General features: G+C 46.8%; 1 protein-coding gene across 8 annotated transcripts in view; it reads left to right on the plus strand.

Annotated features, from left to right (window-relative positions):
* Nucleotides 1-25971, plus strand: part of PPP1R12B (protein phosphatase 1 regulatory subunit 12B) — a 130821-nt gene that overhangs the window by 16174 nt on the left and 88676 nt on the right. For all 8 annotated transcript variants that reach the window (XM_017821290.1, XM_017821289.1, XM_017821292.1 and 5 more), the window contains exons 2-5: nt 17461-17591; nt 18032-18150; nt 22525-22684; nt 25324-25468. In XM_017821290.1, coding sequence (XP_017676779.1) covers nt 17461-17591; nt 18032-18150; nt 22525-22684; nt 25324-25468 — 555 coding nt within the window. The remainder of the gene's footprint in view (nt 1-17460; nt 17592-18031; nt 18151-22524; nt 22685-25323; nt 25469-25971) is intronic.

The following is a 25971-nucleotide window of genomic DNA, read 5'->3' on the forward strand; positions in this document are numbered from 1 at the left end:
TTTTGATGTAATCTGATTCCAGGATTACCTTTTAAATTACAGTGTTGTGGTGATGAAACAAACCCTCACAGTCTTGGAGATTTGGGAATCAACCTGTTGTTGACAAAGCTACCAGCTTTTTTTTTAATATATAATTTATTTATTTTAACCATAGAATGAGGGAATCATTAATGTTGGAAAAGACCTCCAAGATCATCAGGTCCAACCTTTGACCAAACACCACCTTTTCAACTAGACCATCGCCTATAAGTGCCACATCCAGTTATTTCTTGAACACCTCCAGGGATGGTGACTCCACCACCTCCCTGGGTAGCCCCTTCCAATGCTTAATGACCCTTTTTTAAAAAATATTCTTCCTGATGTCCAACCTGAACCTCCTTTGGTGCAGCTTGAGGCTGTTTCCTCTTGTCCTGTCCCTTGTTACCTGGGAGAAGAGCCTGACCCCCATCCTGCCAATGTGTTGCTCTGGCCTGATGTCAGTCTCTAACCACTCACCCCTTCTCCAGTCTGTCTAAGCTGGTTTCCTAATGCTTTGGCTTCTTGTAGCAGTGCTTGGATAGTTCTCCTTCTGTGGTGTGATGCTGAAAGCTGCATCTCTTCTGCTGCCATTTGTTCAGCCTGTTGTCGTTTGCCCCCAGACCAGTCTGGGCTGTCTTGGTGGTGGGGACAGGCAGCTGCACTTGGAGAGTTCCAGACACGTGGCTGGAACAGGTCACAGAAGCCCTTCTGAGCCAGTCCTCTGCACTAAGGCATGACCAGGTTTACCAGAGCTCTTTCCAAAAGAGTTATCTAATCCCTTCCTAAACATCTTCGCAAAGAGCTTGTCTGCACCTCCCTTGGAAGCCTGCTCCAGGGCCTGGCAAGCTGAGCAGTCAGAATCATGGAATTCCAGAGTGGCTTGGGTTGGAAGGGACCTTTAAGCTCATCTTGTTCCACCTCCCTCCCATGGGCAGGGAGGTTGCCAAGGTTGCTCCAAGCCCTGTCCAGCCTGGCCTTGGACACTTGCAGGGATGGGGCAGCCACAGCTTCTCTGGGCAACCTGTGCCAGGGCCTCCCCACCCTCACAGGGAAGAATTCCCTCCCAATATCCCATCTAATCCTGTCCTCTGGCAGTGTGAATCTGTTCCCCTTGTCCTGTTACTCCAGACCCTTGTCCAAAGTCCCTCTCCAGCTCTCTTGAAGCCCCTTTAGGCACTGGAAGGTACCATAAGGTCTCCCCAGCCAGCCCCCAATTACCCAGTGGGGGTGGTAATGCAAAAGTCGAAGTAATAGTATCAGTCATTGATGCTGTAACAACATACGAGTAAATGCTGTTTTGAAGGAAGCAGCCTGGGGCTCTCAGGGCCAGTGTGAGATCTGTGGCACAGCAGGGCTGGTGCTGCTCTCACCTAGTCAATGATTTTTTCTCTGGTGCTGTGTCCTTTTTGTCCTTGTTCTGCCTCTAGTATCTCCCACTTAAATGTAGGAATGTTCGTATTTTGCTTTGTTGCAAGAACATTTGTCAGGGACGCTTTGAGGCTGGGCTCTGCTCCCCGCAGTTCTCTGCCTTCTCCGCTTTGGTTTCATCCCACACCAGTAAAACATGATCCCTGGTTCTTATTTTTGCTGAACAGGAGGGACAGAGCTGGTCCTCATTAGTCTGTTCTGATGAGTCCTTCACACAAGTGTTTCAGAGGCGCCGGGGACTGCAGGCTCTGGGATCCTGGGCTCCCCTGCACAGCCCCATCCCTGCTGTGCAGCTGCAGTGGGTTGGGGTGACAGCAGTGGGGCGTGGATGTGGTGTGAGCATCCTGCTCTCCCCAGACCTTTTACAACTTCTTCTCTTCTTATCTTTCTGAAATCTTCTTTAGCAGTTTATTTCTGGGGTACCCTACAAATAGCATAAACTGTATTTGTGATACCACAGAAATCCATAAGAAATGCTTTTGGGAAATGGGGAAGTTGTTTGGGCTTCTTGGTTTTGCAGGGTTTTTTTGTTTCTTGTTTTGGGATTTTTTGCATTTTTTTTAAGTTAAGCTTTTTCCCATTCATGTCTACCACATCTTTCTTAGTTGTGGAGACTAGAATTTCTTATAATACAGTAAATCTGCTGCATTACATAGGGGCCTAACGATATTTTCTGATTTATTTTGTTCCTATCCACGTGATTTCTAGAATTTGCTTTGATTTCTGAGCTTGGAGCTGATGTTTTCCTACTGCTATTTGTTATAATCCTAAGAGCTTTTTCCTGAACACAGTAATAAGCTCAGAGCCTTTCATTTTGTTACGTGACATTAGGTGTATTTTGTGCCTGTGATTCACTCTGCAGTGATCTCACTGCACTTCATCTGCACTTGCTCAGTACTCAGAAATTCAAGTTCGTCGTTTTCTTTACCCTCTTGAATAGTTTCATCAGCAAACTTTGCCTCACTAATCACCTCTTCTTCTTCATCACCTCACCTCCTCAAATGCCCTTATGTAATACATTTGGTGGCACAGACCTTGGGAGAGCTTTCTGCAGAGATCCCCAGGAAGGATCTATCCCATATTCTGGTCTCCCCATCATGAAAATATGTTTAGTCTTGCCAGAAGGGTCCCTCTTACCCAGGCAACTCAGTGGCTTTAGGAGCCTCAGAGAGGGGCCTGGTGAGAAGCCTTTAGAAGTCTTTGTGGATAAAATCATGGGATCTCCTGAGCTGGAAGGGACCCACAAGGCTCATCAAGTCCACACCCTGGCTCTGCATGGGACAACCCAAAAAATCACACCATGTATGTGAGGTGAATGTCTTGTAGCACCTGGATCTTCCTTCCCTTTGTGCCTATTTGCCCTTCAAAATACTCCAGTGCCTTTCTGTCACAAGACTTCCCTCTGTGAAAGCCTCGGTGGATCTTTTCCAACGTAGCACAATTTCCCATGGACTCTTCAGTATTGTGTCATTGGCTGATGTAACCCCAGCAGCTTGGTTCCTCTTGGCTTTGATGAGATCTCTCCCTTCTATTCTAGGAGTTTCCTCACATCCCACTGACTCCTTTTTTCCATCTTCTAAGCCATGCACTGAGACACTTGACACTTGTCCATTTGTCTGGTGCTACACCAGAGGAGGTTTAGGTTGGATATTAGGAAAAGGTTTTTCCCCCAGAAGGTGGTTGAGCACTGGAACAGGCTCCTCAGGGAAGTGGTCACAGCCTCAAACCTGCCAAAGCTCAAGGAACATTTGGACAATGCTCTCGGGGACATGGTGGGATTGTTGAGGTGTCCCGTGCAAGGCCAGGAGTTGGACTCCATGATCCTTGTGGCTGCCTCCCAACTCAGGACATTCCATGATTCTATGATACACATGGCCTTGACATGGTTTCCAAGAGGCTGCCCAAGCAGTTCTGCTGTCCAGCTCCTCATCTGAGCTGTTGTGTTTCTGGAGCCTCTTAGTCCATCCATCTTCTCTTGGCCATCATCATCCATCCATCCGTCCGTCCGTCCGTCCGTGTGCCTTGCTCTTGCTTCAAGCTGGGAACTCAGGGGTGCATCCATGGTCTTGGAGACCTGTAGTCATATTCCCAGTGAGACAGACCCAGAATTGCTCTCCCAAGCATCAGCTCACTGCTTCCTCCTGGGAGCTCTTCCTTCACAGCTGGCGCAGAGATGGGACTGCAGTGGGATCCCTCTGCAAGTCCTCTTGCATAATACTCTTTGCATCTCTTTCCTCTTCAGCAGAAATCATACAATCATAGAATGGTTTGAGTTGGAAGGAGACCTTGAAGATCATCCAGTTCCAACACCCTTGCCATGGGCAGGTACACCTTCCACTACCCCAGATTGTTCCAAGCCCCATCCAACCTGGTCTTGAACACTTCCAGGGATGGGGCAGCCAAAATTTCCCTGAGGAACCCATTCCAGTGCCTCACCACCCTCACAGTAAAGAAGTTTTTCCTAATGTCCAATCTAAATCTACTCGTCTTCAATTTGAACCCATTCCCCCTTGTCCTGTCACTCCAGGGTCTTGTAAATAGTCTCTCTCCATCTTTCCTGTAGGTTCCCTTCAGGTACTGTGAAGCCACAATTAGGTCACCCTGAAGCCTTCTCTTTCCAGACTGGACAATCCCAATTCCCTCAGCCTTTCCTTATAGCAGAGGTGCTCCATCCCTCTGATCAGGTTGGTGGCCTCCTCTGGACTGGGGTGATCCGCTCAGAAGTGAGACTGTTTCATGGCTCTGGCAGCTCGGGTTTGTCAGCAAACCTTGCCCTCTCCTGAATTTCTCCTATTCACCGTCCAGGTTGGAATGTGCTGTTCCTGAGGATTGCCTGTGCCACCCACCTGCAGGGCAGACTCAAGCTCAGGTGATACAGGGAAATAAAGAGGGAATTCCCCATCCTCCAGCTGGACTTCCACCAGATTTCACTCAGGGATGAGTAAGTGCTGTAGTTCCCCGGTGAGCCCAGGCAGCTGCCCGGCTGCTGCTCCTGGTGGTTGCAGGGATGCAGAGTTTGCTCTCCCTGCCACCCCTCCCTTTGCTGGATATGTTCATTGCTCTCACCATTTCTGGCTACGACCTTTTTTTGGCTCTGCCAGCCAGGGCTGTGTGACACTTTGGAAGTCCTGATAGGGCACTCAGTCAGAGTTCACAGGGGCTGCCAGGATCTGAGCCCTGCAGGGCATGTGTATGGCGTCGGGGCAATAACTGGGTTTATGTTACTCCTAGGAAAACATAAAAGTTTGTATCAGGTCTGTATTTCTTTGATCACAGAGACCACAGTTCATTAGACTCAAAATGTCATTCATGCCACCAGGGAAAGGTGACACTTTAGTTGTGTCCATCTTTCAAACTATCAGGATATCTGGTGTCGTGCTCTGACAAGGGTCGGTGCACTGCCTCATCCTTCATGTGCACAGTGCTCAGTTGCTCTGTGTGAGGCTCTTGCAGGGAACTGGCATTCAAGCAGCTCTTGTCCCTCTGCAGTGCCTTCATCCCACAGGTCATTTTCTTTAATAGTTCAATGTTCTCTGTACCATATTTGCCACTACCTCTCTTTTCCATGGGCAGGATAGACCCCCTGCCCTCCCTTTGCACTGCTGCAGGCAGCAGGAGGGGGCTGTGCTTAGAAACCAGCAATGAAGGATTTTGTTACTGGTGGCCAGGCTGAGATTTGCTTTTTTTTGTTTCCCACAGGATTAAAAAAACCTCAAAGACACTTTCCTGTGGACTGACTAGCCCTGATAGTGTCAATTGACTTTTTTCTTCTCTTTTTTTCTCCTGTGGATAAAGGCAAGTTCTAATGAACTTTGCCTGAAAGTGTAGTTGGCATTTGAAAACTAATGGAAATCAGATTCTCAAATATAGATCTTTTCCAATATTGGGAATTCCTGAAGAGATTTTTTACCTCTGCTCTGGAGACAGGCTAGGAAAGCTGTGGGTGCTCAACCTGGAGAAGAGAAGGCTCCAGGGAGACCTTAGAGCCCCTTCCAGTGCCTAAAGGAGCTCCAAGAGAGCTGAAGAGGGACTTTGGACAAGGACCTGAAATGACAGGACAAGGGGTATTTCTGTACTCAGCCACTGGTTTCATCATCTTTGCCCTTAGTGCTAACTGGGCGCTCTTGGCATTCCCAGGAGCTCATGGAACAACTTCTACCTGAGCTTTGGTGTCTGTAAGTTAGAGTTGGTTTCTGTGAAAGCAGTACTGGTTCTGGAGGGACTTGGTTGCTTTCTCTGTTGACAAATCCCTCTTTCCCTGGGCCAAGGTCAGTGTGAACTGTCTGTCTTGACATGAACAAGATGTTATGTGGCAGCTTAAGGCTATCTCTGTCCTGCCCTTCCTGCTGCTCCCGTCGTGTGCCTTTCATACCAGTGCCAGGGCTTGTCTGGTCCCATTGTGAGCCAGTTTAGCTCCTGGATCTGTTCAGTGGGGTATCAAATGAGTTATCAGTGACCTTGGTGGGGCAGAGGCTCTGCTGGCAGGGTGTAAGGCTGGGCAGGGTGAGGGCAGCCCTGGCTTCAGCAGAGCTTGCTGCAAGACCCTGCCATGGGAGAGGCCAAAGAAAGCCTGGAGTGACCGGCGGAGGTTTCTCTGCCTTTGAGGTCTCTAGTTAGGCAACACAAATCTCACCTTCAGTTTGCCAAGTTGGAGCTAAACCCATTTGCAGCTGTTTTTCTGTGTCTCTGACCAGGTAAGAGAAGACCTGGAGAGATTCTTCCCATAGAGGATTGAGTGCTGGAGCAGAGGGGCCCTGCCTTGTCTTCCCACCCCACCTTGCCCTTCCAGCAGGTGTGGGGTGAGTGGAGCCACCTTGCCAAGTGGGCTGCAAAGTGATTTTACATTTTTACCCCCGTTATTGACAAGGTGAGTTTCCATTTAGCCTTGGCTGTTCTGCACTGCTCTGCCACTGCAAGGCAGCAGGACGAATGTCAGCCCTGGGCTGCAGGAGACCTTGTTGGTGTGGCTGCAGCTGATCTAAGGCTGCATCTTGGAAGTTTAGAATATGTTTATGTAATAGACCTGATGGCAGAAAACACATCTATATTTGCTTGTGCTGTAGAAGTGCCTTTAGGAACTGCACTAAATAGTGCAGTGTAACCCCTGATGGAGCACTTGCAAGGGTGTTGTTAGCAGAACATTTCTTTGCTAAGCAAACCTGCAGTAGCCAAATTTCCATTTTCCACACAGGAGTGAAATGTTTGTGAGCTTTCTAATTATGAAATGTAGAGTTATTTCAGGCAGGAACAAAAATTTCAGTAATTTAAGGGCGAGATTTTATGTAGACTGTCTTGATCCAGTGCCAGGGAGTGCTGGCTAAGTGGGAGAGAAATTACATACTTAGTGGTCAGAATGACTAAACTGGTGAGACTTGAAAAGCCAGTCCTGCTCCACACCATTAGAAAACTGACAGTCCCTGCTTTTTAGCGACAGAAAGACTTTATTTTTAGTGTTGGCACTTGATCACGTACTGGACTCATTTCAAGCTCTTCTCAGATAGTACAAAGCATTAGCCTCCGACTGCTGTTGAAATAATGGGTATTAAAAATCATGTTGGAATTAGTGGGATGAAGATGATGAAAAGGAAGGGAGTAAGATGGTGATCTAGATTGGATTTTGAAGTCAGTCCCACATGGCCTGGCTGGTTTAGGGCTGCGTTCTGGTCTGTGAGTGCAAATGGCAAACCAGTGCATCGGCTGCAGAGGAAGAGCACTGTGGAAGTGGAAGTCACTGGGAAGTCAGGACCTGGTTTGGATGGGAGGTGAATTCAGTGCAGGTTGTTAGACACATGGAGGCACAAATACTCTGAGGCTCAAGGAGGTTCACAGGATCATAAAATGTCCTGAGCTGGAAGGGACCCGCAGGGATCATCAAGTCCAACTCCTGGCCCTGCACAGGACACCCCAGCAATCCTACCCTGTGCCTGAGAGCATTGTCCAAACACTCCTTGAGCTCTGGCAGGGTCACTGCCCTGCTCACAGCACCAAGGTTGTGCATAAGGGTTGGTCCCTGTGGCTCTTTGCATAGTGAATTCCCTGTCTGTGGTATGTGCTGAGCTTCCTAGCTTTGCCAAAATGCTGTTTGATTGGAAAGGCTAAATGAGGGCCAAAAGCCAGCAATCCTGCATGAGCCTGAGCCTGGTGTCCTAGCAGGAGTAAAAGCAGGGCAATTTAGCTTTCTTCCCCTTTCCCTCCCATTTCAGTAACGCAGAGTGTGAGTGTCCAGCTGACCTTCTCTTTCCTTCCAGCAGTGGCTCTTTCTCCCACAGAAGCCGAGCTGGAAGCTCTGGCATGCCAAGGGCTGCCTTGGTGAGCACAGCTCCTGTCCAGCCACGGGGAAGTGAAGTGTGTGCCTCAGCACTCACTGGCAGCACCATCGCTGCAGCTCACGCAGGATCCTGGTAGTTGTAAAGAATTCCACAGACATTTAGCCAAGCCACCTCTGGTTTAATGCAGCAGGTATTTACATCTACCTCCTTGTAAATAAGCTGATTGCCCCGGTGCACATACGAAGGCGTGGGGAGTTTTAAAATGTGGCTTCTATTCAAAGCACTTCTCCACCTGACATTTTGTGCTGCTATTTCATCTTGGAAATGCTACGTTCATGACATAATTATGCCTTTGCATGTCTTTCTCTCTTTCCTTGTGCTCTGCTGCGTTTTTTGTTGTGCTAATCATTGTAAGAGATTTGTTGTTGGTTTCTTTTGATGACTGGCATGGATACTGCTGAGTACTTCTAGTTGTTGTGAGTTTTTTTCCGATGGAAAAATCTGACATAATCCATATCTCTCTTCCTGCTTACATGAGAAGTATGACTCAACCGCTGTTAGAAAAAATGAAGCTCCATAGCTAATTAATCAGACTAGAAAATGAAGCTTTTTATCTCATTTTGCTCCCTTTCCCCCTGCTCTCTTTAAAGCAGAATTTACCTCTTTCTTCTGACTGTTTCAGGATTAGATTTGCTCAAGGGTTTTAAAGCATAAAGATTTTAGAACTGGGCTCGTGGTACAGAAGTGCCCGTGCAGGGTGTTGAGGCAGAGGACACACAGAAGCTGGGGCTGAGGACTGAGAAGGGCAGGTGCAGAAGCTCTGTGGTGTTGTAGGAGCAGCAGTATGAGCTGTTTGTTGTTCCCCAAATCACTGGCAAGTGTAATCTATGCTGCCAGAGATACGGGATTACTTGGAGGTGGAATTTTTGGTAGTGCCGGTTCTGACAGAAGCCCCTTAAGAGCAGAGCTGTGATCATGGGACACCATGGCAATGTCATACCTTCCAGTGCCGACAGGCCGAGTGGTGACAGTTGCCAGGCTATTTTGGGAGGCTTTTCTCTTTGTTTTCTGTGAACTCCTCTCTCTGTGCTCCCAGATTTAACCCCGCTGCTGTTCAGCTGTCATCGGCCTTGCCTTCGTTTGTGGGTTTGAGGTGTATGTTGACATCACGTATTTACTCTTGCTTTGCATTCAGTGGAGGATTGGCTCCCTCCATCTCCTAGCCAACCTTGTTCCATATATTTTAGACTTATGACAGGAGAACAGTAGAGAAGTGAGTCTTGTCATTTAATCCCATGACACTCTGTCATGACTGGATGACTGAACTGCCCTGCCAGTGCTTCCAGCCCTGTGTGTACCAGCTAATGGTGCTGCTGGTGTCAGTGTCAGCCTCTGATTTGCAGCAACTCTATAACCATTTCCAAAACTCCTCAAAGTGTTCTAGTTACACCAATCTTATAGGAAAAGGTTGTGGTAAAGAAAACCCTCTAAGTTCAGGTTGAGTAGTGACCTCATAGATCTCTTGTGGCTGCTGGTCAGTCATGGAGGGTGGGATTCCTCTCACCCTGGTGTCAGTGGATCTCTGCTGGTCTGCAGGCAGGGGGAAAGGACAGGTACTGTGAGAGTGGTGCATCCACCCAGCTTGGACAGGGAATGCCCTGGGTATCTGTCTCTTTACACTTTGAAAATGTGGGTGAAACTTTGCACATCTTGTGCAAATGTGGGTGAAACTTTGCACATCTTGTGCAAAGCAAGGTGTGGGAGCACATGGCAGCAAGCTGGGCTTAAACCTGCTCGAGCTCTTGTAGGGGTCTCAGACTGAATTTGAGCTGCACTTGCATGCACTCAGGAACCATCTTGCTTTGAGATTAGTGCTTTTTATGGCCTGTACTCACTCTGGCTCTTCATTTAGCACAGAGAAAACCTTTCAGTCCGTGTGAGCATGATGTCCCTCCTTGGTCTGTATGAACAAACCCCACTTTTTTCACCCTGTACCTGATGCAGAATTTTGTATAACTCATGGGTGGTGCAGCCTGTGCCACCCAAATGAGTCTACATCAGGTTTCCAGCATGAGGAAATCATTTAGGAGGAGGAAGCCAGAGGCTTAGGCACATAAAGCATCAAAACTGTGGAGGTGAGTCAGGTCTGGATCAGAACAGCTGCAGACACAGGACACAAATCTGTGTCTTCTAGTCCTTTCCCACAGTTTAAGACTTCCCTGGATTTTCAAAGAATAAATATAAGTGGCTGTGCTTGTATGTATGAACATATATGCACATGCATATGATGATACACACACAAATCCACAGCCTGGAGTGGTGGGGAGAATTCACTGCAGACCCTGCCTTGTGCTAGAGGCACTAGATTAGGAGTCTCCTGAGGTCCTTTCCAACTGCAGTAATTCCATGATGTATCTGTTGCTATTCTGTCCCTGAGTGGCACTGGGGTGTGTTGAGAGCTGGCTCCTCTTTAAGCAATAGCAGATAGTCCCTGCTCTGAGCATCTCAACATCTAAATTATAAACTGTTTCACCATATGCAAGAATGGAGTGGCTTTCTGGGCACACTGACATATGGGTCTTGAAGATCAGTGCAGGAATGATGGATGTAGGATTGTATGGAAGCATCTCAGAGGTGTTTGTTAATACTCAATACTCAAGAGTTGCAGAAATTGGGATCAGGGAGGGAAGCAAGCCATGGGGAGGGCTGGATGTGTAAAGAGCTTTGAAGATGGTTCAACACTTGATTTCTGGACTGGAGGAGAGTCTGGTAAAAGAATTAATAATAGGGGTTTCAGGAGCAATCTGATTTAAGAGTAGCATTTTGCACAGACCAAGATGTACCACAATTGTAGGAGGTTCCAGAGACAAGTATTTACTGGAGTAATGAAGAAGAGCTGAAGCAAAGGCCTGGCATCTCTCATACTCCATTTAAAAAGCCAACATGTGCCTGACCAGCCAGTTTATCTGTTGCATTTATGTGTGACAAGTGGAACTGCCAAGTATGATTTCCATGTGGGAACCATGGGGATAGCTACCCAAGGATCCGACACGGTAGGATTAGGAGATTTTCACTCTTGTGCACAGAGAAGGCACTGAAATTGGGTTCTGTCACAAGACTGGTGTATTCATAGTAGAAACACGTAACACAGCAGCCAAGCACACAGCCCTTTCTGCTTCCCCCTTCTTGCATCTTCCTTCTGCCTTGAGCAAATGCATGGATTCTCCCTCAGAAATCCCAACAACCACAGAGGGAGCACCAGGGAATTAAATACAGCCAAAATTAACCCACAGCAGTAATTACAGGTTTCCTGGCTGACTGAGTCCCAGCTCTTGCATGCTGCTGCTGCTGCTTTATTCCACGATCATATGACACTGGGGGATGTGACATACTGTTTGTAAATCAAATGTTGACTCAGTGGGGCTTCAGGGAGCGATGCCACGCGCTCACAGCTGGGTTCACCCTTCTTATGGGGGTTGTACACACGGTGAGCACCTCATGCAGGCCCAGGGCAGGGGCTGTGCCCGTGCTGCTGAGCAGCTCTGCTGATATCCTGTCAAGAACTGCTCTTCCTGCAAACAGCTGCACTGTGACATGAATGCTGTTTATGTATTTATGTTAAACTACTTAGTATTGGATAAGTTGTGGAGAAAACAGGTGCCTTCATGTGCCTGTGACAGCACTGTGGATGTGCAGTTATTGCCATGGCTTCTGTGTTCTTCTGGGTTTGTAACCAACTTTCTCCTTATCTCTCAGCTGATCCCGAGCAATTTCTTAGGAATTTCTCAGGTGGTTTAGTTGCTCTCTTTGCTGCTATCCTGTGTGTATTCAGTGTGTAGTAGGAATGTAACACCAGTCCTAGGCTGGGGCTTTGCTAAGTGTGATGCACCCCTAGAAGGTGAGCAGTGTCACACTGTTCACACCTTCCTGGAGTTCAATTCCCGGTCCTCTGAACCCTTCAGTCTCATCCCATCTGGCTCCTTTTCCTCCCTGATCCTCCAGTCTCTGTCCCAGGGGATGCCCAGGAGATAAGCAAACCAGACCTTTGGCAGGCAGCAGGCGCTGTTGCGTTGCTGATACTCATCAGGAGTTCAGCGGTGCTTGTGCGCTCTGGGTGCTCCAAGGAAGGAGCAAACACAACAACACGATGATAATAATGAGGTTTCATTCAAGATAACGATCAGATTTTGTCTGGTTGCTGGACAAGCCTTGCCAGATGAGCCGAGCTGTGCAGAGTTGCTGTGACTCGTTTCCTGGTGTCCCCGTTTCGTTACTGTAATGTAAACTTCATGCTCCGAAGAAGAATGCCTTGGCAACAGCTCCTGGCAAAACTCAGGCCTGCAGCGAGTGTCCATGGCTGGAAAGGGCTCCACCTGTTAGCTGAGAGGGGGAAGCTAATCTGCCGTATCTGCAAATTTTAGAAACTGAGCACTTCCTCCCTATGGAAAAACTGCTAAATGCTGGGCTCCTGCCAGGAGCTGGAGGAACACCATGAGCTGGGGATGGAGACTTGCCCAGCAATGCCTGGGATTTAAATCCTGTGAGCCAACTTTCTTTGGGTGGTGAGTGGGTAATTCTGGGCACTGGATGCAGTTTGCATCAAAGACTGCTAAAACTGTAATGCATTAGTGCCGTTCCAGAAGCACTTGGAGCTCATCAACTGCCAAGAAAAATACGGGGATGGCAAGAGATTATCCTGCTGAAGATCCATGATGAGAGGGAAAGACACTCGCCCTGCACTCCCACCCTGTCACATCGCCCTGAAGGTGTTATGTTAGAGCTTGTACAGAGAGAGAAGATAAAAAAGGAATTATAAATTTAAAGACAAAATTGCTGTGCTCTGCAGTTAACCTTGCTTTTAGCCTCTCCTACGTGTGAACCAAGCAGCTGGGGGTTAGCAGGACCTAAAACTGAAAGAATTAAGCCTATCCCTGTATTTTTCTTTATACCTGATTTCAAGGATGGTTTAGGAGAGGGAGCGTTTCCTCACATGAAGTAACTACCCACCAAAATGGCAACATTACTTCTTGAACCAACTCTTTTTGACTTTGACCCCTCCCTTTGGGGCTGGAGAGCAGGAATCTGCTTTGTGACTCTGTTCTCCGAAGTCGTGGTTCTTACCCTGTTCCCAAGGAACACTGTATCAAATAAGAGAGGAGAACTCTGCATAGCAATAGATCCTCTCGGGTTACTAAACTTATTCACTCTCCTAAATTTAAGGTTGGAGGATTAATAGTACTTAAAGGAGGACATATCTACCCTTTTACTTCCTCTTTGTCCTCTTCTCCTTCCCCCAGTAACCTCAGGTAACCGAACTGGCTCAGTGTGAAGGGGAGCTTTGCCCCCTGAATCCCAATGAAAGTGTTTTTCTTATGGGGTGGTTCATTCACAGTGCTTTATTTTGGCAGATGTGCACAAGAAAACATGCAGCAGAAATTTGGTGGAGAGATATCAGCACTCAGGGCTCTCAAAAATTTTAGGTGGGCGAGTGTGTGCCCTGAGTACTTTTAAACAGAGAGAATTTCTGTTCCTTAATTTGTGTCTTGGTAAAATTATGTCATGTATGAAACTATTAATACCATTACTGTGTGTGCAAGTATGAAATCCCTGGTAAAATATTAGTCTTATTCAGTTGATACCTTAAAAAGACACACAGAAATACGCTGAAACTCCTAAAAGCTGCCATTTAATCTGTTATAACCTTTATAAAGGCTTTTTAACGTTCAGATCTGTAGAAATTACCAATTCATTATCCATGTTGTTGGCCTCATAATTTTCGCTCTGAGATATGTTAAATATGTCATAGTATATTAAGATGCAAGCAGTGTGTTCTTTTGGGTGTCTGACTAAGAAGTGATGTAAATAATTCTTTGCCTGATGGTTTCTTACGTAAGACCACAATGAGATTTTTCAGAGCTGAGCAGGGGTTACTCAGTACCTCTGTTTATCAAATGTCATGTTTGGAAACTCCTTTTCCCCCTCACTTTTTCAACTCTCAGTGTAATTAGTAGTATGTAATGATACAACAATGCAAAAAGTTCGTACATTTTGGTATTTGAGGCAGGCAAGGAATTGTGCCTGTCACTTAGGAAACTGTTTGTGTTACTCTGCCCTGAGCTCAGTTCTATTCCTATGAGCTCACACTAAAATCAGTATTTGCCAAGCAGCATCCCCTGGCTGGATCACACTCCTTGAGCAGCAGCTTTTCCTTGACCACATTCCTTGAAGAGCCCCTTTTCATGAGCTGTACAAGGGTGGAGTGAGGGTTATTTTTCTTAGATCTTAAAGAATATGTTGCTGCCCCATTAAGGCCTTACTCCCCCTTTGCACTTGGCTTTCTCCTGGTGGTAAATGCAGGCAGCAGGCATGGAATGGCCATGGCTCCCTTGGGGAGCGAGCAAGTGCCTGCTGCTGTCAGCACCCACGGAGCCCTGGCACTTTGTCATCATTTTCTCCCTGCAGGAGCCAGGAGAGTCGAATTACTGCAGATTTCGGTGTGGGAACAGGTGGGGGTTGATCCCATTATCCCTGCTGGTTCGAGCATGCATTCCATTGGAACCACGCGGGATGGGACCAGCAGAACAGTGAGGCAACAACAGGCAGAAATTTAAAAGAGTGAGAGGGGCTTGTTTATGCATTTAAACAGATATTTCACTTTAGAGTGCAGTGACTTGAGCGAGAACCCGGCTTTTCCCTTGGCTGATTCCCAGGCTATGCAGATGAAGTAGGTGTGTTTGATGAACAGTGTAAATATAATTCTCTATGAAATACATACAAAGCTCATGCTATAGAGACATTCTTCAGTCTAAATTTAGATTCCCACTCAAGCTGCAGGTAACACTTAAACAAACCCAGCAGAGCAGGAACCGTTCACTTCTCTGCTTTGGCAGAACCCTGCTGATAAAATTCCTCTGTAATGAGGCTCTGGTTCTGTGGGCAGCCAGGAGGGATTGTACCCAAAAGAAACCACTGCGTGGGCGAACTTTTCTTGGCTATTCTCGGAGCAGTATGCTTTTAGATAAAGTCAGCTTTATTTAAGAAGTGATTGGTACTGGTTGTGTTCCCGGGTCAAAATGTAAATAACTCATCAGGAAGTGTAATTTATATGAGGTGTGTTGGGGGAAACTCAAAGTATATCACAATAAATATGGGTGGCAATAAAAAGAGATGAGCTGTGAGTTTTGCAGGCTCAGACTTGAATTCCCAAAGAATTGCTCCTTGAACTGAGAAGGGATTACTGGGTTCCTCTGTGTGTCCATGTCCACCTCTGTGTGCCTCACATCCTTCACCTTCTTGCTGCGTTTCAGTGTGTTGGTACAGACATAAGACACTGACAGTTTGGTTTGTGCAGTTGGCAGGATTATGGAAATCGTGAGTTTATCCTTCTTAGAGTGTGTCTTAAACTTAACTGTGTGCATACTGGGCATATTAGTTCCCCTGTACAGTAGGAATATTGGGCATGTGTTTCCTGCCCTCATCACCTGCTGACACTTGGAGGCTAAATTTGTGCTGCTGGAGCAGGAGGAACTAGTTGCAGCCAGAAAAAAATCTAGATTAGAAAAATTACCCACAGAGAGGAGGGTAAAGCACTGGGGCAGGGACCAGACCAGGCCTGGCGTCTCCATCCCAGCAGACAGTAAAAACTGGCTGGAGCAGGCCTGGGCAACTTGATCTCACACAGATTTAGCCCTGTTTTGAGCAGGGGGTCAGACCAGGGGATCTAAATAAAAGAAGACCAACTCCTTGCTCCTGGTGGTAGAACCTGGTTTGCATCCACATTGCTCAGACCTAACCATGTCTTACCCCATCGTGCTTTGACCCAGAGCTCCTCCAGCCTCAGGGTGATGCTTTTCAGTCCCCAAGATTTTCGGTGGGATTTTATTTTTTTTCCCTAGTTCTACTGCCTGAAATAATCTAAGGAAAGCCCCTCAGAGCTGGGTTTGCAGGACAAAACTGTTTTGTGCTTGAGGGTGGGACAGTGTTGATGGACCGAGCAGGGTGAATGGAGCCTGCCCAGGTCAGGCTCAGCCATTCTGGATTTGGAGCAGCTCCTGAAGTAAATGACTTCTAGAGTTGTGCTTGTGCTTTCCTGACCAAGGTTCAGGTAAACCAATCTAAAACAGGGCCAGGAAACACACTGACCCTTCAGCATAGGCTCCAGTTGGGATTGAGCCTGCTCCTGGGACATGTGTCCCCTGTGTTGTCTCATGTTTGCCCAGTACCTGCACTAGGAGTTAGTTAATTCAGAATGTGCCTCCTCGGAGATTTCAAAGCTAGGCTTGTGCATGGCTCTTTGTGAACCAGCCAAATGAGGAACAACTCATGTTTGCAGCCTAAGCAGCTAGTTTGGGATTGTACTTGGAGTTATGGAGTATCCTGAGTTAGAAAAGTCCTACAAGAATCATCAAGTCCAACTCTACTTGCAGTAGAAGTAGAAAGAGCTGGATGTCCTGGTGCAGGATGTGCCTCTCCTTTGACATGGGCAGTGCAGCAGAGATGAACATGTTAGATAATACAGGATTGTCTCTTTTTGGTGTGTATGGGGATGTTGGTTAGAGAGGATTCCTCGTTTTCATTCCTTGCTGGGACAGGAGTGGATAGTCAGTGCTGCTCTTTAGAGACAGATCATCTGGGAATCACCTGACTGCCATAAGGGATAGATGTGCCCACACTGAGCTGTGCAGAGGGATCGAGTGCGGAGATTCTGGAGCAATTCTGACTGTTTCCCTCTCTAGTAATGAGGAACTGGGTTTCTGCCTGTGGATGGACACGCAGTAAAAGCCAGTCCTTGCCCCTCCTGGTCGTGCCCAGTGCTTCCCAGCGGAGGCAAACGCATTCGGAGGTATGGATTAAATTGCCAGCTCATCCTTAAATAGTAGCTTCCAGTGAGCTGTAAGTGCAACACAGAACGTGCTAGAGCCAGGAATTTGAGGAAGGAGGAATTCCACCCAACAGAACTGCTGAGACTTGAAAATCAAGCTGGGTTTTCTTCTGACAAGTTCAAAGCAGGCTCAGGAATGACTACAGCGGCTCATCAAGGGCTGTGGTTCTCTTCAGCAGCTCACAGGACTGTAGAGCAAACAGGGAAAGTTGGACTGTGTTATGCTCAGGAAAACAGAGATACTGCTGAATGAAGAAGTTATTAAGTTCTCTAAAACCTTGCTTTTGCCCTGGTAAAAGGTGACCTGTACACAGGTGGGCTGCTTTGGTCAGGCTTCTTCAGGTCCTGCTAGTGAGGCCTCCTTTTGTTCGCTATTATGACTTCTTTTCATTGACATTTTGAGGAACAACATAATCTAAATGAGTACACGGCTTGCCTTGCTTAGAGGGATTTGATGCCATACCTAAAACTAATAGAGATCCATCATTTCAGCATCCCAGCTGTGGTGAGGTAACAGTGGGGGAGCGAGGAAGGAAACAATTCAATGGTGAGAGGTAAAGCTTGAACAAATTCAGAAGTTGTCCACCTGGGGAATCTGAGTTACAATTACTTTTTGAAAGTTCTGAAATTGATTTGTTTCAGTTCACAAATTGGTGCTACCCTAAGCTTTAAGGTGTACTTGCCCACAGTGTGGATAGTTCAGCCCAGGAATTACCTGCTGCCAATAAACTGCAGGTGGGGGTTGTATGCTTGATTTCATACCAACACCTTGGTTTTTTCCCCCTTCCCTTTCTCTTCAATCCTTCCCTCCCTGCATGTTCACCTCCCCTCCTCCCTCGATGTTCCCTTTCTCTCCTCCCTCAGGCCTGTATTGATGAAAACCTGGACATGGTGAAGTTTCTGGTAGAAAATGGAGCCAATGTGAACCAGCAAGACAACGAGGGCTGGACCCCTCTCCATGCAGTGGCATCCTGTGGCTATCTGAACATAGCAGAGTGAGTGAGTTTCGGGCTATTCCGGGTATTTATAACACTTCCTGTGCCTTTCTCATCAGAGCAGGTACACAGGTGATGGATACTGTATGTACATTTGTATATCTCTTTGGTATAGAAGACAAATTTAAAAATTGATGATAGCTTGGCTTGCCCTTTTTTAAATTTTTTTTCTTTTTAGGGGATAATCAACCAGATTAGTGCAAGAACCTGGGGTATTTAAATAACTATAGAGAAAAGAAAACTATGAACCCCCAAGCAGGGACCTTGCATTAACAGTGAACATTTTTAGTCTAGAAATTGGCTAAGAATACAGTACTCATTTGGTGATTGAACTTGAATGAGAATGCAAGTATGTTGTCGGGCTACCTGCTGTACTGTGTAGGCTGCTCTGAAGCCTTCAGAGAAGGTCTGATGTGCTGGTCTGGGTCTCATTGATGTAGGTACTTGATTAGCCATGGAGCCAACGTGGCTGCTGTGAACAGCGAAGGGGAGGTCCCGTCTGACATCGCAGAGGAAGCAGCCATGAAGGACCTGCTTCTGGAACAAGTAAAGAAGCAAGGTAAATCAGGTGTGGGATTGAATATGGGAGAGTTAGAGCCTGAAAATGTCCATAAGAGAACTCTGCTGGCTTGCTGTCTGTAAGTGAAAAGATCTAAAATCTGGCTCAGGAGACAGCAGACAGATTTTATTTTGCTGTCAGGACAGTGGTGCAGATGCAGGAGGTTTGTAGTGTGTGGTCTCTGTCCTTGGGATTCTTCAAGGCAAGACACCACAGTACTGAAATCTGAATCATTAGATCTGTTTGCTTTTAAAGTGAGATTTAATTCTGACCTCTGGTATCATTAAAAGGTCTCGTTTCACTAAGACTTGATAAAACAGAGGTGAGATTTACAGCACTGCCAAGAGGAGGAAACAGGATGTGAGTATTCCAGGCCTGGAGTGACCTGCTTTATTCTGATCCTTCCCCAGAGTTCTGCAGCCCATCTGCCATGCTCCCTTTCTCATCAGGTGTGCCTGGCTGAGGGGTTGCTCTCCAGACTGTCCCTGCACAAACATTCCCAGTAGAAGAATCATCTTGGACTGTGTAGCTGATGTTATAATTAAGAAATGCTTTATTAGTGTGACATTTTCTTCATACCCATGGAATTCATCTGTGAGTCATTAAATGTATGTACACATGGGTGAGAAGTTTAAATCCTGTCTATGAAGTTCATCAAGAATGTTTTTGAAGGATGCAGTGATGGAACAGGGAACCAAGGAATTTCTGGAACTCCCATCATTGGATGTAATCAAAGCTCAGCTGCATTCAGCTCTGAGCTATTTGATCTGGGTTTGAAGTTACCCTCCTTTGAGCAGGGATTTGGGCTAGAGATCCCCAAAGATTATTTTCAGTGTGGATTATTTTATGCCTGCAGGTTGAAGGGGGGGTTGTTTGCATGCTGGATTGAATCCAGTCCTCTGTCAAATATATTCTGACATATGGTGGTTACTTTATTTTTGAAGCTCCTTTCAGGTATAGTTAGGGAAGAGATCAGTCCCGTGGTACTTTGTCACCCGTGTTACTGTTCCACAGGTGAGTTTGTAGCTGTTCATCTGAGAGCTGGTTGTTATTTACTGTAGTGCTCCTCTTGGAAAATTGATGCAGGATCATGTTCCTTCTAAACAAAAACTTTTCACTTTTTAGTCCAGGGATATTTGTGACAAGGTTATTCTTATTTTATTCCCCTTTACCATCCCCTTTAAAATAAGGTTAAATAGCTCTTCTCCCTTATATTTACTCTGCTCATGTGTTTAAAAAAAAAAAGATTTGTGTCTACAGTCAGCCTTTGTTTTACTGGGCTATCCAAGCCATGCCTTTTTCCTGTTGGCATTCAGGCTTTATTGAATGCCCAGAAAGACAGAGATCCTTTCTTTACCTCAGTGTAACTTGGGTCTTTAAAGTGGGTATCAAGAGCTGTACATAGAATCAGAGAATGATTTTGGTTGGAAGGGACCTTAAAGACCATCTCATTTCACCCCCTGCCATAGACAAGGGGCCTTGGACACTTCCAGGGATGGGGCAGCCACAGCTTCTCTGGACAACCTGTGCCAGGGCCTCACCACCCTCACAGGGAAGGATTTCTTCCCAATATCCCATCTAAACCTGCCCTCTGGCAGTGGGAAGCCATTCCTCCTTGTCCTGTCACTCCATCCCTTGTCCAGAGTCCCTGTCCAGCTCTCCTGGAGGCCCTTTAGGCACTGGAAGGGGTTCTGGGGTCTCCCTGAAGCCTTCTCTTCTCCAGGTGAACACTCCCAGCTCTCCGGAGCCTGTGGGTTCAGCCCAGCACACTGGGTGTCACTGCACACAACCGGGTGTGTTGAGCTTCTCATTCCCCAGCACCCCCAGGTCCTTCTCTCCAGGGCTGCTCTCAATCCATTCGTCTCCTAGCCTGGATTTGTGCCTGGAGTTGCTCCAACTCGGGGGCAGGATCTTGTGCTTGATCTCATTGAACATCATGAGGTTCTCATGGTCCCACCTCTCCTGCCTGTCCAGGTCCCTTTGGGTGTCCCATCCCTTCCCTGTGGCGTGTGACCCCACCACAGAGCTCAGTGCCATCAGCACTTTGGTGAGGGTGCATCAGTCCTACTGTCCATGACACCAGCAAAGGTTAAACTGCACCAATCCCCACACCTGAGGACGCCACTCAGCACTGGGCACCACGTGGGCATTGAGCCGTGGGCCACAACTCTGAGTGTCACCATCCAGCCAGTTCCTCATCCACTGAGTACTCCATCCACCAAATCCATATCTCTCCAGTTTAGAGATAAGTGTCGTGTGGGACAGTGTCACATGCTGTGCACCAGTCCAGGTGGATAGTGTGTCACTCCTCATCCACCAGCGCTGTCACCCTGTCAGACAGGGTCGTGTCAGGCACAATTTGCCCCTCAGAGAAGACAGGTTGGTTGTCACCAATCACCTCCTTATTTTGCATCTGCCTTAGCATAGTTTCTAGGAGGATCTGCTTCATGATCTTGCTGGGCATAGAGGAGAGACTGATTTAGCTGTAGTGCCCCAGGTCTTCTTTTCCCTGTTTAAAAATGAGGATTATATTTCTCTTTTTCCAGTCTGTGGGAACTTCACCGTACTGACACAACTTCTCAAATATGATGGAGAGTGACTTAGGCACTTCTGTTGCCATCTCTCTTGGGATCCTTGGATGCATCTCATCAGGTCCCATGGACTTGTGCACCTTCAGCATCCTTAGATGGTCTTGAACCTTACAGGACATCAAGGCAACGATCCTGCCTCAGCTGCAGGTATTTTGCCTGACACTTTTTGGGATTCTGCTTGCATTGCTTCACCACATTAGCTGCATCCTGCTAAGATGCCCTGAAACAACCATCTGTCTCCACTGAGAAGCTTCCTATCAACACAGTTTAAAGGCTCATAACTGCTGGAGGAAATGGGGTTGAACTTTAAATAAGCTTTGTCCTGCACAGTGGCCTGTCCTCAGCAGTGACTGGAAACAGATGCCTGCTGCAAACTGGAACAACAGCACAAGCATGTAAAGACACAGACATTTTCCCAGTCTCCAGCCACTGTGCCTCCAGGAATTCCTGAGATGGGCTTTCTGTGTCCTCATGAATCCTCCGTGATTTTCTGTTTCATGAGCTTGTGCAGTGCTCCTTGGGAGATCCAGCATGTCCAGCATTATAATTACAAACTTGTCAGATCCTTGTTCTGCAGACAGTTGTGTTTCTGATCTTTGCAACATCCTGCAGCAGTGGGTCTCACAGGTTAGACTCCAAGTGTTTTCTTTGGTGCCGTTTTAAGCCTAATGCCTCATAATTTAATTTGGAATCATGCCATCCTCATACTGAAAGAATTAATCTCTAGGGACACTTGCTCTTCAACACCCTTCTTGATTTTTGAGATTTGTCATCTTCTCCTTTGTATTTTGTTTTGAGTCAGCAAGCTCTGAGCTGATTAATCTTGTGTGGAGCTGTATCATACTTGTGATTGATACATCAACCTTCCATGGCCTCATTACTGTGAAAACTTCACTTAGGAAAACAAGTCTACGTTTGTTTTGCCTCTTGTTGGTTTAGTGAGAATTGACAGTCTGTCACCCAGACCCACTTGCCTCTCCAATCATCCACCTGCCTTTCTACACCATAGCAGTCATTTCCTAAAGTGGGAGACTCGTCCCTCTTGTTGTCACAGAGCCTCACAGTCCATGTGTCTGCTATTCCAGATGTGTGTATTGATGAACTTACCTGATCTGACTTCAACTAAAGCAGTGACAGACACCAGAGTAGATTTTTTTTTGGCCTTCTCATCCCCAAATGATTTAGGGCTGTGTTTTGTCAGAATCAGGGGGTTTGCTGCTCAGTGGGATAACTCTCAGTGTGCCTGGCAGGAATGGCTCTGGAGCAGTACAGATCACTCTGTGTCACTTGCAGGTTGTCCTGAATTTTGAGTGTGCACAGAGCTGGGCTGACATTGCTCTTGCAGGAGATGCCTAAGAATCAAGTCTTTAGACCTTCACTGTAGATTACACTCTCATTACAGTGCAATTCAGTTGGTTAAGATGCTGTTCATGACTTTTTTGTTTCAGTCTGGGACACATAGGTATATGTAGAATGTTGTTTCAATCTGGCATATCTAGAATTTAATCCTTCCACCCTTAGTGCACTTCTAAGCTTGCAGTTCCTTGGGGTGGGTTGCAACCGCTGGCCCAACTTTCAGATTTTTTAAGTCAGACTGTTTCTGAAGTCTCTGTCAATGACACAGGAGCTCTCCCAGCTCATAGAAGGTGCTTTTGCTGATTGTTTTGTGGAAGATTACAGATAGTTTACTAATATTGTACAGCAAATGAAGCATGGGGTAAGTTTAACAAGTGCTCAAGAGCTTTCCCTTGTTCATCTCTTCTTCTGTGCTTCACCCTCTTAGGTGTAGACCTAGACCTGTCAAGGAAAGAAGAGGAGCAGCAAATGCTCCAGGATGCCCGGCAGTGGCTGAACAGTGGGAGAATCGAGGATGTAAAGCAGCCTCGGACAGGAGCCACAGCCCTTCATGTTGCTGCAGCCAAGGGCTATTCTGAAGTCATGAGGTAGGAGCTCCTCCCCAGGGCTGATATGTTGAATTAGGGCTGGTTTTTGTAAAGAACACATCTGGCTTTACAGTTGAGAGAAATTTGTTCCATACTGAGATTTTCAGGCTGCTGTTTCTCAAAAGGCTCTGTGGTTTTATGTGCCCAGCCACAGTGGTTCACACAGAAATACACAGGGACTGGAGTTCATTCCTCCAGGCCTTTGAAGTGAGGAAAGCTTTTCAAAGAGCAAGGCATAGGAGGTCTCATTTTCACTATTAGAGTAATAGTTTTAGGACTAGCAAGTTAAACAGTATTAGGGGATAAAAGTATAATTTTGGCCTACAAAGTGACAACACACAATGCATGACAGTCACAAACACCCCAAAAGTTTACGTGACCAGTCTAATGGGAAAACCCAGGGTCCACCTCTGTCTCACTGTCCTCTGCCTCTTAGTGCTGCTGCTCCTGCAGGGACAGAGGTATTTCAGCACCTGACAGTTCTGCTGCCCTGCCACTAACAAGACTATTATGAACAGCTTGCCCAATTTAGGGTTTCCTGGCAATAAAGCATTAATATTTTTACAGGTAAGGTCACATTAAGGTTTCCAAAATAGAGCTTTCTTCTCTGCTCTTTGTGGGTGGAACTGCCATAAACGTGGAGTCATAGAATCCCAGAATGGTTGGGTTGGAAGGAACCTTAAAGCTCGTTTCATTCCATTCCCTGCCATGGGCAGGGACACCTTCCACTATCCTGGGTTGCTCCAAACCCTGTCCAACCTGGCCTTGGACACTTCCAGGGGTGGGGCAGCCACAGCTTCTCTGTACCAGGGCCTCACCATCCTCACAGGGAAGAATTTTTACCTAATATGTAATCTAACCCTGCCCTCTGTCAGTGGGAAGCCATTCTCCCTTGTTTTGTCACTACATGTGCTTGTAAATAGTCTTTCCAAGGTTACTCTATTGTCCACATTAGAATCTGTTCTGGAAGTGTTCATCTGTCTTGATTCTCAATTTCATAATTTTAAGTGACATGCATAAGAGCTGTTTCATCTCAAGCAATTTTATTATTCTCCATGTTTCTAACTTGTATTCAGTCATTAGAGCATATAATTGAGTTATGAGCTGTCTGTGCCTGTACCATGCCTGAGAACAGGAATCTAACACAGCTCATGTGAATAGAAATGTAATATCTCCTGCATTTGAGGTGTTGGTCCCGTGGACTGTCAGAGGAGGGTTGTGTGTGCAGTGCTCCTTGATGAAGTTCACTGTGTGTGCAGGGTCACTTTGCTCTGAACAACAACTCCTTGGCATTAATTGTGGTACTGATAAACAGATCTCAGGGCAGACTGACATTGTTTCTCTCTTGTGTATATTATGGCCACGCTGTAAGTTCAAATAAAAATCTTCAGTGGCTTAAACCAAAGGGGCTGACACCCAGGATCCAGCTCACTCTAAATGGGACATGGAATTTGTCTGTGACCTTGAGACTCTTAGCAGCTCTATTCCTCCCTTCTGCCAGCTGGAAAACCAACAGAAAGTCAGCACCTAATTTAAAATTTCTTTCACAGAGAAGCCCACAGCTCCTCTACTGTCACTATGTTTTATTTAGCACAGTGGCACATCGATGTAAAGCTACAGGAGTTTCCAAGCTGTTGATGCCATTCTGGGGTCATGCTGGATGTCGTTCATGCTGCGCAAAGGTGGCTCTGGATGGTGGAAATTCCCGTGATGGAAATTTTCAGTAGCAGTTTTACCAGATTTGCAGAATTCCCCTGGGATGATCTTCAGTATTTAAGGAACTTGGATAATAGTTTTGATGCACATGCTGCTCAGTGCTCTCACCTGATCACTGCCACAGAGGTGTGCACATGGCTCTGGAGCCTCAGACTACACTGACCCTCTTGTGTTTGTTTTGGTGTTAAATATTTGAGCTCCAGATGCTGTGAAACACCAGCACTCTGGTCTGATGGAGATGGGAGGGCTGGAAGGGGCACAGCAGTGAGTGCCTGGGAGTTCCCAGGCAGCTTCACTTGGGAAAGATTTACTTGAACAATGCAAGTGTGAAAATATGCATTTTGGGTTGTTTAACCCAAATGTGGATTATTTAACATATGAATTTCACCCCTGTCAATCACAGTAATGTCACTGGTGCTTACCTGGCAGTCCTGCTGGTCTCCTTATGGACCATCTCACACTGTGGCCTTGTGTTCTGGTAGAACCAAGCCCCAGCTCCATTTCCCAAACTTCCCTCTCATGGCAGGTGCTGTGCTTGGCTCCCTGTTGTGGGGATGCAGTTGCAGAGATGCTGTTTGTGTACTCAGTGCCTGAGCCAGGCCAGGCTGTCTCCTCCACTCGAGCAACAGTTCAGGCTGGGTCACCAATGCAAGATGAGAAACTAAGGTGTTCTCCAAATTTATGGCATTCTGAAAGGAAACATCAATTTGACATGTTCCAGCAGATTTTACATCAAAGTCACTTTTCATTTACTGCCCTCTTCCACCACAGTTTGGAGCACATGGAGTGAGGTGTTTCTTGGGGGAATAAAGTACAGAAGCTGCTGCTGGTGAGCTGGGCTGCTCCGTGCCTCACGGGGGAACTCTGCTCAGTCATGAAGCCGTTCTTGGATGAGCTGAGAGCAGTACTGCTTCTTTTCCCAGGCTTCTGATCCAGGCTGGGTTTAATCTGAATGTCCAGGACAACGATGGCTGGACTCCCCTCCATGCTGCCGCGCACTGGGGAGTGAAGGAAGCGTGTTCCATCCTGGCCGAGGCTCTGTGTGACATGGACATCAGGAACAAGCTGGTGAGTACAGGACTAATGCAGTGTATTGTATAGCCAGATTAACAACAGCTTTATTGCCTGATGCTTGATCATGGAATCACAGACTGATTTGAGTTGGGAAAGACCTTAAAGCTCATCTCATTCCACCCCCTGCCATGGCAGGGACACCTTCCACTAGCCCAGGTTGCTCCAAGCCCCATCCAACCTGGCCTTGGACATTTCCAGGGATCCAGGGGCAGCCACAGCTTCTCTGGGCAACCCATACCAGGCTCTCACCACCCTCACAGGGAAGCATTTCTTCCCAGTATTCCATCTAACCCTGCCCTATGTCAGTGGGAAGCCATTCCCCCTTATCCTGTCACTCTGGGCCCTTGTCCAAAGTCCCTCTCCAGTTCTCTTGGAGAGCTCTTTGGCACCCAAAATACAGGGAATATTTTCTGTTTAAAGTGCCACTGGGTGCTTTTCCAAAGTGTTCAGGATGTGTGTGGGGTTTTTATCGTGCCAGACTTGAAAAGAAACAGACA

This window comes from Lepidothrix coronata, unplaced genomic scaffold (genome assembly GCF_001604755.1).
Source record: "Lepidothrix coronata isolate B3197 unplaced genomic scaffold, Lepidothrix_coronata-1.0 Scaffold90, whole genome shotgun sequence".
In the NCBI taxonomy this organism is placed as follows: Eukaryota; Metazoa; Chordata; class Aves; order Passeriformes; family Pipridae; genus Lepidothrix; species Lepidothrix coronata.